The sequence below is a fragment of the Pteropus alecto genome, unplaced genomic scaffold (genome assembly GCF_000325575.1).
Source record: "Pteropus alecto unplaced genomic scaffold, ASM32557v1 scaffold12, whole genome shotgun sequence".
NCBI lineage: Eukaryota > Metazoa > Chordata > Mammalia > Chiroptera > Pteropodidae > Pteropus > Pteropus alecto.
In genome coordinates this window covers 9,061,627-9,073,604 of record NW_006432669.1, presented here as the reverse complement: position 1 = coordinate 9,073,604, position 11,978 = coordinate 9,061,627, and the positions used below count along the sequence as shown (strand labels likewise).

Below are 11,978 nucleotides of genomic sequence, written 5' to 3'. Positions count from 1 at the left end.
TATACACACTACATTTTCTTTATTCATGCTTTGATGGACACTTCTGTTGTTTCCACGTCTTGGCTATTGGATAAATACTCAGAAGTGGAATTGTTGGATCATACGGGAGTTCTATTTTTAATTTTTTGAGGAACTTCCACTGTTTTCCATAGTGGCTGTACCAATGTACATTCCCACCACAGGGCAGAAGGGTTCTTTTTTCCACATCTTCCCCAGTACCTGTAATTTCGTTGTCTTGGTGATAGCTGTTCTAACAGGTGTGAGGTGATATCTTTCTGCAGTTTCGATTTTTATTTCCCTGATAATTAGTGATGTTGAGTATCATTTTATTTACTTGTTGGTCATCTGTATGTCTTCTTTGGAAAAACATCTCAGATTTTCTGTCCATTTTTTAATTGGATTTTTGGTTTTTTGCTATTGTCAAAAGAAATTTTTCATGTAAAAGTCCTTCAACCCAAACACATATTACTAACATTCTCTTTTTTTGCTGTATAAAAAAAAATGCTTGAAATAATTTTCAAAAACACATGTTCTTGTAATAACATTCATAGGACTGACAGCAGTTATTTTTTGTTTTTGTAGACAAAAGCTTTTTTAAAAAAATTTCACCCATCCCACCACTTGCCTCTTATTTAGCAACTATCTAGATGCTTGTTCTCTATATCTACGGACCAGTTTCTGTTTTGCTTTGTTTATTCATTTGTTTTGTTTTTTTAGATTACACATATAAGTGAAATCATACAGTATTTGTCTTCTCTAACTTTCACTTAGCATAATACCCTCTAGGTCCATCCATGTTGTCGCAGATGGCAAGCTTTCATTCTTTTTATGGCTGTTTAATATTCCATTGTGTGTGTGTGTCACATCTTTTTATTGATTCATCTATCAGTGGACACCTAGGTTGCTTCCCTATCTTGGCTATTGTAAATAATGCTGCAGTGAACATAGGGGTGCATATATCTTTTCAGATTAGTGTTTCTGTTTTTCCTTGGAAAAGTACCCAGAAGTAGAATTGCTGGGTCATGTGGCAGCTCTTTTGGGAAGCTCCATGCTGTTTTCCATAGTGACTGCACTACTTTACAATCCCACCAATAGAGCACAAGGGTTCCCTTTTCTCTACATCTTTGCCAACATTTGTTGTTTTTTGAATTTCTGATGATAGCCATTCTAACAGATGTGAAGTGATATCTAAGTGATATTGAGCATCTTTTCATAAATCTTTTGGCCCTCTGTATGTCCTCTGGAGAAATCCCTATTGAGGTCTTCTGACCATTTTTTAATTGGATTATTTGGGGTAGTTTGTTGTGTTTTTTGTTTGTTTTTTGTTTTTTTGATGTTAAGTTGTATAAGTTCCTTATACATTTTTGGATATTAACCTCTTATTGGATGTATCATTTGCACATGTTTTCTCCCATTCAGTAAATTGTCTTTTCATTTTGTTGTTTGTTTCCTTCACTGTGCAAAACTTTTTAGTTTGATGTAGTCCCATTTTTTTTTCTTTTGTGCTCTTGCCCAAGGAGACGTATCCAAAAAGATATTGCTAAGACTGATCGGTGTTAGGAGTTTTATGCTTTCAGGTCTTATATTTAAGTTTTTAATAAGTTTTGAGTTTATTTTTGTATATGGTGTAAGAAAACCATCCAGTTTCATTTTTTTCATGTATCTGCCCAGTTTTCCCATCTGTCCAGTTTTTACCATTTATTGAAGAGACTGTCTTTACCCCATTGTATATCCTTGCCTCCTTTGTCGCAGAATAACTTACCTTATAAACAAGGAGTTATTTCTGGGCTCTTTATTCCAGTTCATTGATCTATGTATCTGTTTTTATGACAGTACCATACTGTTTTAATTATTGTAGCTTCGTAGTATAGTTGAAATCATGAAGTGTGGTACTTCCCACTTTGTTCTTTCTCCAGGTTTCTTTGGCTACCTGGGATCTTTTGTGGTTCCATATAAATTTTAGGATTAGTTCTAGTTTTGAGATGAATGCTGTTGGTATTTTGATAGAATTGCATTGAATCTGTATATTGTTTTAAGTAGTAAGAACATTTGATCAATATTAATCCTTCTACTCCATGAGCATGGTATATCCTTCCATTTATTTGTATCCTTTTCGATTTCTTTCTTCAGTGTCTTATAGTTTTCAGAGTGTAGGTCTTTCACCTGTGTATAATTTATTCCTAGGTAATTTGTTTTTTGATGGTTTTACATGGGATTTTTTCTTAATTTCTCATCATCATTTATTATTGGTGTATAGAAAAACAACAGATTTCTGTATATTGATTTTGTATCTGCAACTTTACTTAATTCATTTATTCTAATAGTTTTTTGGTGGAATCTTTAGGATTTTCTGTATATAGTATGTCATCTGCAAATAGAGTTTTACTTTTTCCTTTCCAATTCAGATAGCTTTTATTTATTTTTCTTGTCTAATTGCTGTGGCTGGGACTTCCAATACTATGTTAACAGAAGTGGTGATAGTGGGCATCCTTGTCTTGTTGATCTTAGAGGGGAAAAAAAAGCTTTCAGCTTTTTACCATTGAGTATATTAGCTGTAGGTTTGTCACATATGGCCTTTATTATGTTGAGGTATGTTCCTTCTATACCCACTTTGTTGAGAGTTTTTATCATAAATGGATATTGAATTTTGTCATGTTTTTTCTGCATCTATTGAGATGATTATTTGATTTTTATCTTTCATTTTGTTAACATGGTGTAACATTGATTTGTGGATGTCGAACCATCCTTATATACCTTAAATAAGTCCCACTTGGTTATGGTGAATGATTTTTTTAAATGTGCTGCTGAATTTGTTTTGCTAGTATTTTACTGAGATGTTCATCAAATGGCCTGTAATTATTCTTTTTCTGTGATGTCCTGTCTAGTTTGGGTAATGCTGGCCTTGTAAAATGAGTTTGGAAGCATTCCCTCCTCTTTGATTTTTTTGCAAGGATCTGAAAGGAATTAGTATTAAAGCTTCTTTGATGTTTGGTAGAATTCACAAGTGAAACCATCTGGTCCTGGACTTTTGTTTGTTGGTAGGTTTATGATTACTGATTCAGTCTCCATGTCATCAGTCCAGTTAGATTTTTTATTCACAATTCCCTCTCGAAGACTGTGTGTTTCTAGGTACTTATCTTTTCTTTTCGGTTATAATCCTTTGTATTTCTGTGTTATCAGTTGTAATATCTCTTTCACTTTTCATTTTATTTATTTGAGAGAGTCTTTTTCTTGGTGAATTTAGCTAAAAGTATGTCAATTTTGTTTTCAAAGAACCAGTTTTCGGTTTCATTGATCTTTTCTATTTTCTTTTTAGTCTCTCATTTATTTCTGCTCTGATCTTTGTCATTTCCTTCTGCTAACTTTGGGCTTGTTCTTTTTCTAGTTTCTTGGAGTATAAAGTTATCTATTTGGGATTTTTCTTGTTTCTTGAAGTAGGCATTCATTGCTATGAACTTCCCCACTTTGAACTGCATTACTGCATCCCATAATTTTGGTATGTTGTATTTCTTTTTATTTCTTCATTGACTCATTGGCTGTTCCGTATCATGTTGGTTTAATCTCCACATATTAGTGAATTTTCTAATTTTCTTATAATTTGTAGTCTCATACCACTATGTACAGAAAAGATGCTTGATATGATTTCAGTTTTAAATTTGTTGACTTGTTTTGTGGCCTAATATATGATCTATTCTAGAGAATTCGATATATACTTGAGAAAAATGTGTATTTTGTTAATTTTGTATGAAATGTTCTGTATATATCTCTTTAAGTCTATCTGGTCTAACGTGGTTTAAAGTCGATATTTCCTTATCGATTTTCTGTCTTGATGATCTATTCACGGATGAAAGTGGGCTATTACAGTCCCTTATTGATATTATATTGCTGTGTGTTTCTTTGGGTCTGTTAATATTTGCTTTATACATTTAGGTGCTCCTATGTTGCCTCTATAAATATATACAAATGTTATATCCTCTTGTTGGATTGACCCATTTATCATTATGTAATGCCCTTCTCTGTCTCTTATTACAGTCTTTGTTTCAAATCTATTTTGTCGAATATAAGTATAGCTACTCCAGCTTTCTTTTGGTTTTAATTTGCGTGAAATATCTTTTTCCATCTCCTTATTTTCAGTCTGTGTGTCCTTACATCAGAAGTGAGTCTACTGTAGGAAGGATATAGATGAGTCTTCTTTTTATATCCATTAAGCCACTCCATCTTTGATGGGAAAATTTAGTCCATTTACATTTCATGTATGGACTTATTGCCATTTTGTTCATTGTTGTATGGCTGTTTTATAGTTCCTCTATTCCTTATTTCTTATGCTTTCTTTTATGGTTTGATGACTTTCTTCATGCTTAGATTCCTTTATCTTTTATCTGTCTACTCTAGGTTTTTGCTTTGTGGTTACCATGAGGTTTACATATAACAACCTATATTTATAACAATCTATTTCAAGTTGATAACATGTCTGCATGCATTCCAAAGCTCTGCAGTTTTACTCTCTCTGTCCCTGCATTTTGTTTTTGATGTTACATGTATATCTTTTCATCTTTGTAATCCTCAACTAATTCTTGTAGTTGTATTTTTACTAGTTTTGTTTTTTACTTTCAAACTAGCTTTATAAGTGATTAAACCACCACTTTTATTAGATCATTCTGAATTTTACCTTTACCAGTGAGATTTATTCCTTCATGTGTTTTTTTGTTACTAAATAGTGCCCTTTCATTCCAGTTTAAAGAAATCTCAGCATTTCTTGTAAGGCTGGTCTAGTGGTGATGAACTCCTTTAGCTTTTGTTTTTCTGGAACAGTCGTATCTCTCTCTCAGATCTGAACAGCAGTTTTGCCAATTAGAGTATTCTTGTTCGGAAATTTTTCTTTCAGCATTTTGAATATATCACACCACTCCTTTCTGGCCAGCAAAGTTTTCTGCTAAAAAATCTGCCGATAGTCTTATTTGAGAGGTTGGGGGATGGTCCCTTGTATGTAACAAGTTATTTTTCTCCTGCTTTTAGGATTCTTTCCTTGTCTTTAAGTTTTGACAAGTTGATTACAAATTTTTGTGTAGGTCTTTCTGGGTTCATCTTATTTCTGGGCTTCCCAGATCTGGATATCTGTCCTTCCCCAGATTGTGGACGTTTTAGCCATTATTTCTTCCAATAAATTTTCTGCCCCTGGGGCTCCTGTAGTGTGAATGTTGGTCCAGCTAGTTTTTGAGGTTTTTTTTCCCCCCAGAGGAAATGTAACCATATGGGGCTGTAGATTTGGTATATCCACAGGAGGAAGTAAGTTTAGGATTTTCCTACATCACCATCTTGAACCAGAACCATTCATCACCTTGTTTCTAATTAATCATTTTATCATATAACTTTTCTCTAGTTTTGCTTTTAGTACTCTTCAGTTTTTCTGTATTATATGTTTAAGGTATATCATTGTAGAGTTCATGGTTTGACTTTTTTTTTTTTATCCAGTCTGAGAATCTTTTTGTCTTTTAAGTGGCCTATTTAGTCCATATAACTTTAATGTGATTTCTAGACTGGGCCTTGAACATTAATAAAATTTCACTATGCTGCAAATGAATGGAAAACATCCCAGGGAGAGGAATATGACAAAGCAGCAGAAACACAGACATGAACATCATGCCAGGGTAGAGGTGAATAGTTAGATCTGTGGGGGCAAAAGGAAGTGGCAGAAGATTAAGCAGCAGAAGGGACTTGGGCCTAGTCGGTCATGGTGAAGAGTTTAGACATCATTTTGGTCTTCCCTCTAGTTCGTTACATAGTTTGGAACCCATGTAGGAAATGATCAGATTCTCCCAAAACTGTGCCTGGCATTTTTGCGGAAGAAAATGAAAACACAAGATGCAGACCTTGTAATTAATAACTAGCTTTTTCCATTGAAAAGATAAAGACATATTAATTTTTAATAGTAACAATAATATAATTAAAGAGTTCAGAAAAATGAAAAATGTGTGTTCAATAAAAAGGGAGATGCCTGCGAAGGATGCGAAAATGGAACTGGCCTCTGACACACCATATTGTAATGGTATTATTTCCTTGTCTTTCTTACTGGCCTGTGAACTCCTTCAGATAAGAACTATATGTTCTCTGTGTCTGTAATATCCTAGTATAGTTCTTGGCATGGAGTAGATATTAAACAAGTGTTGAGATGAGTGAGCATGGTTGGTTCTTGAGTAGTGAAAAGCCAGGCTGACTGAAACGTGTTGGAAATGTGTTGGCAAATAGAGTGAATTCCGTTACATGGAGAATAAAGATTGCCAGGATAAGAGGCTTGGAAGGGTTGAGCAGGAACAGAGGAAAAATATTATCAGTCATGTCTGATGCCCTTGTGACTGTGGTTCATGTTTTTTTAAATTAAAATAAAAATTTTTTTGTAATTAGCCAGGGTTACTAATTGTGGGTTAAGTCTGTAGTAATGGCATAGAATGGACGAGACCTATGGCAAAAACATAATGAAGCCTGGATGCTGTCTCCATAGCCCCAGCCAACTCAGACCTTGTCTCTTGGTAGTCTGACTGCCTTGAAAAGCCTTACTGCTTTTCCAACCCTTTCTGCTCAGCTACTTTATTCCATACAGCTCTGGGGATTAACAGGATCACCCATCATACTGAATTTCCTTTAACAAACCTGGACTGTATCTCAGAGTTGTTAGTTCTCACTGTCCTTAAGGCAAATAATTACTTTGACTGAAAATATTTCCTTCAGTTCTTGCCAGAATAAACAAACATCCTGTTTATATTAATAAAAGATTTAGGCAGAGCGAATGATAGTGTAACTAAAATGTGGAAATAAAATTTATTGCAGATTTATTAATAACTATTTAAAACACCCCAGTTGTCATTTTTCTGTTTGTATATATACAGTTGTTTTTCTTTTTTGGAATTTTAATTTTTAAATTCAAATAAATTTAGGAACTTGTAAAATATATTTGATTTTCAGAAAATGAACAGTTCTTTATGGTAAGACTTTTTTTAAGTCTAGTTTTATTAGATTCAACTTTTTTAATCTAGAATTTTTAATTGTGCATTTTTGGCTCTAAGGTAATTTGAATTCAAAAGAATTTTTGGAATGAGTCTATTGACATTGTGCGATGGCCTCTTTGCTTTCTAAATAATGACTATTTCAGGGATTACACTGATCTTTAGTTTCTCTATGGGAAAGAAGTCCTCAAGGTTTAAAAATATTCCTAGAGCCACTCACAAGGGTAGTTATTTTTCAGTTTGCTCAAGATGCCAGCAATGCTTAGAATCACAGACCCCTCAAAATAATTCTGGCACCAGAAATTTATAGTCCGTGTCTTAAATAGCTCAGTATTTTTGACAACTATAACAGGAAATGAAAAGCTACTACCATGCCATTTTAAAATAACTGAAATTTTAAAAATTGGTTATGTATTTTCAGCTCTGGTTTAAGTGTGTATTTGATGCCCTAATAAAAACAAATTGTTACTCTTAAGTTTGAAATATTTACATTAAAGGGAAAAATGGTGCTTGGATGTTTTTGGACTGAAGGTTATAGGAATAAGGAAAGTTATTTCAACACCGCAGTTATACAAAGATAGTTGAAATAAATCCAGACTTTGAAGAGAATGAGTTCTTTTACTTAGTACTAGAGAAAATTGGCTGCTTCATAGTGTCGTTGGCCAGCTGATATTAATAGAAAAAGCCTGGGGCATCACTTTTTTCTTTCTGGATATTTACATCTTGAACTGAAAATACCCCTAATAGCATTCTCTTCAATATCATGTTATTCAGATGGCAGCAATGATAATCATGGAAACAGGAGATCTGACCATGCCTACTCTTGACTTCTATAGGGAACTTTACAGTAGCTCTGTAATGGAGATAAAATTAATAAAACATGCTAAAACAAAGACATTCATTGTGCATGTCCTCTATTAAAGTAGTAGGCACTCTACTAAATGCTCAATACAAATTATCTCAGTTACTTTGTCCAAATACTTGTGATATCCCTTTTGATGGATGAGGAAAGAGAGTGAATCTCAGAGAATTTGGGTAACATGTTTAAGGTAGCCCAGCAAGTAAGTAAATGGCTGAGCTGATACAGAGCTGGTACCTACTGTGCCTGGAAACACATCACCAGCACGGATAAAGAGCTCAATAAATGGAAGCTCTGATACTATCATAGAAAAATTGTGCACGAGGAATAGTTCTCTTATCACAAAACAAAAATGGAGAGCTGTTTGGACTGTTTTGAGTATTTTTACAGCTATGACAAAACATAACTCATATCTATATGTACGTATGTTCTTGTTCTTTTCTTCCTGAACACCGCAGCTATCGGGGAGGAAGGTGCACAGACACCATTATTACAGCCCTTTCATTTTCCTGTAATTATATTAGTAGAAACCAGGAGTTAAGATTGAGAAATTCTCTAATCAAAATCTTTAGATGATTTCAAGTTTTATTTAAACAAGTTTTGAGAGTGGTTTGACAAGTATTGACTGACTTAATTCATCTCACAGTGATTAGTTTCAAAGATCTGTAAATGGAACCAGCACAACCACTAGTGAATACCAGTCTAGCTGCTGAGAGACATTTTGTAAAAACTGAAAAAACTGCGAACCTGAGTATATTAGTTTTCTGGGGCTGCCATGACAAAGGACCCCAAATTGGATGGCTTAAACAACAGAAATGTATCGTCTCACAGTACTGGAGGCTAGAAAGTCCAAGAAACCAATCGTCAGCAGGGTTGCTACCTCCTGAGGGCCATGAGAGAGAATCTGTTTTATGCCTTTTGCCTAGGTTCTAGTGGTTTACTGGTATTCTTTGGTATTCCTTGGCTTATAGAAGCATCATCTTGATCTCTGCCTTCATCTTCATATGGCGTTCTTCCTATGTATATCCATCTACAAATTTCCCCATTTTATAAGGACACCAGTTACTTAACCTCTATTTATAAGGTCCATCCCAATGACATTTAAACTTGATTACTCTGTAAAGATCCTATCTCCAAATAAGGCTACATCCTAAGATTAGGACTTCAACATATGAATTTGGGATATGGGGAGGACACAGTTCAACCCGTAATAACGCTAAGCATCAACAACTAGGTATCACATGCACCTCTTCACTGGCAGCTCCACCCTCCCACCTACACTAGCCAAGGTGTTGTCTGTCAGTAGCATGTCCAATTTATTGAATGAATTGTATTTAGTAGGGTGCCTTTGCTTTCCAAAATAATACCAAAATAATAAAACTCTACAGTGATTCAAAGTTGGAAATTCTCCTTTCTGCCAGCCTGGGCCTGCTTCAGGATTGGAAAACTGCTATGGGAAAGGTGACATTGTTGTCTTCCTTCCTTGCTCTGCCTTTCTTCCCCTCACTTCTACTGGTTTTGACCCTTACAAGATTAGGACTAAAGGAGTTTATGGGAAGAAAGCCAGCTGGGTGAAGGTTGAGATGTTTGCAGCTGGCATAGGTGCCCTCTGGATGGCTGACTTGGTTCTCTTAGGAAGATTCCTGGGAGAGCCTATAGCTGGGGCCTCTCCCACTTCAGCTTCCTTGATGCAGTAGGGCCTCTCCTCCAGCTGACCCTCCGTGCAGAACTCTTTGGGAGGCTGTCTTTTAAAGCAACCCCACGGGGCCTGATTTGGTTCATGGGAAACAAGCACTTCTGCTGTCAGTGGAAATAGAGTCTACTTCTAGTTCAGCCACACCATCTCATCTTTAGACTTACTCTTCAGGCTTAGGTCAAATCTTAGTCTCCACGTCCCTTCAAGTCCAGGAGATATTGGCCCTGCTCTTGAGGTGGTTTCCTTGAAGCTTTTTCAACTGGGTTTGAAATGAGGGGTAGTGTTCTCTTTTCCTTCATGAACAGAGGTAGGAATGGGCACACAGCACAGTGACACTGCTTACTTTATTCTGGCCTTTACAACTTCTTTTGATTTTTAGTACTTTTTTATTTTGAAGTATAAATTGACATACAATACTAAATTGAGGCATACAACATGATTCGATATTTGCAAAATGATCAACCACAATAAGTTTAGCTAACTTCTATCACCTCACATGGTTACAAATATTTTTCCTTTTTATGAAAACTTTTAAGATCTACTTTCTTAGCAACTTTCAGTTATGTGATACAGTATTAACTATATTCACCATCTGTACATTACATCCCCATGAGTTATTTTATAACTGGAAGTTTGTACCTTCTGACTCCCTTCACCCATTTTGCCCACTCCCATGCCTTTACAGCTTCTCAGAGACTGGAGAAGACCGAATGGCTGAGATTGGCAAAGTCTGATAAGGCTTAAACCCTTGCAAATCCAGGATGGTCTGTTCTCATCTCTGCAGGTGCTAACTCTGTCACCCCCTGGGGGTACTAGTCAGTAACTGAACAGTTAAGGGAGAGGGAAGGCATCCAGGCTTCCATGGTGGGATGGTATTACTTGTAGAGGAGCACATGACCATTTACGTATATTACAGGCAAGGAAGTTGAGTTACCAGATGTGAGTTCTAACCTTGAGAGCATCCTTGTATTGCAGTTGACACATTTAAACATCATGAAACACAGTTTAATACAAAACTTACTTGCCTGTTTTGTCAATTTATAGATAGTTTCAGCTGCTTAGTTATTTCTTTAACATATGTGCATTTTCTTAGTGGAGAACTAACCCATTATAGCTCCCTATTTTTGTGCATGTGACTTTGTATAGTATTTTTGAATAATTTATTTTGGCAGGGTGAGGAGAGTTGCATGTGTGTGTGATGAATCCAGAAGCAGTATTGTGTTCATTGTTTTACTCTTCAGAGATCATTCTGTTCCAAAGATATGAGATAAACGCTGGTTCTTTGCTGTATTTAATTTCACTACAATAGAATTCACTCACTAGTTTAAAATAAAAGGTGATTATTTCAATGCTAAAGTATATTATATGTACATAGAACATTCAGAATTGAATAATAAGATTAATTCAAGTTCATAGCATTTGTATCATCTACTTGAAAATTATAGCTTATCGGTCTATGTAGTACAAAATATTAATTCCTTTGGCCTTTTAAAACACATTAGATAATACTCAGTGGAAGAGACCACACAATAGAGACCCAAAGATTAGAAAATGTAGGAATTTGAAACATGCTACTGCTGTCTTTAAAGCTCCTTGGAAGGATGTGGCAGAGAAACTTTAAACTTTTAACTTTAAAAACCCTCCTTACGTTCATTAATTTATTCATCCATTCAACTAATATTTGTGGTAGGAATTACAGTAAGATGTTCAGATAGAGATGGTTCAGAGATTATCCCTGTATTGAAGGAACTCAGTCCTCTGGGTTTTATTTTTTTCATATCCTCACAAAAATCCCTTTAAGTAAATCTAGGCTTGGTTCTTGTTGAGTATTTTACTAGTTTGAGATATTTTATTGCCATATAGTGCAAACTATTAATGAACTAAGTATCTTTCTTGCCGCTGTATGTGTTAGATCTCTTTATGTGTAACCACGAAAGTGACAAGGAAGTGGAATCTTAATTCCCTAAGTCATAGGTCCAGTTTTAATATTTCTTGATATTCCTGCAGGGAATACTCCACATGTGCCTTCCAGCCATACAAATGAATCTTCCAACAGCACTGTGAAACAATCTACAACTCCATTTTCCTCAGTAACAGTTACCACCTCAAAACCCACAGCAAAACCATCGACAACTCCAGTTTCCACAGTCTCAAAAAATGTTCCAGTCGCCACCTTGAAACCCACAGCAACCTCTAAAATGACAACACCAGGGGTCTCAACAAATATGACCTCCACCACCTCAAAGTCTATACCCAAAATAACAAACACATCCCAGATGTCAACATCCATGATGACCACAGTCCACAACAGTTCGGTGACATCTGTTTCTTCATCAGTAACAAGTATGTATTAAAATTGACCTATTTTTCCTATGCTGAAAATAGTTCTTAAATGCCACATTTAGATCATCATTCTATTCTA

General features: G+C 35.3%; 1 protein-coding gene across 3 annotated transcripts in view; it reads left to right on the top strand.

Annotated features, from left to right (window-relative positions):
* Window positions 1–11,978, top strand: part of TMEM123 (transmembrane protein 123) — a 44,858-nt gene that overhangs the window by 27,139 nt on the left and 5,741 nt on the right. For all 3 annotated transcript variants that reach the window (XM_025043752.1, XM_015585997.2, XM_015585996.2), the window contains one exon: window positions 11,564–11,899. In XM_025043752.1, coding sequence (XP_024899520.1) covers window positions 11,564–11,899 — 336 coding nt within the window. The remainder of the gene's footprint in view (window positions 1–11,563; window positions 11,900–11,978) is intronic.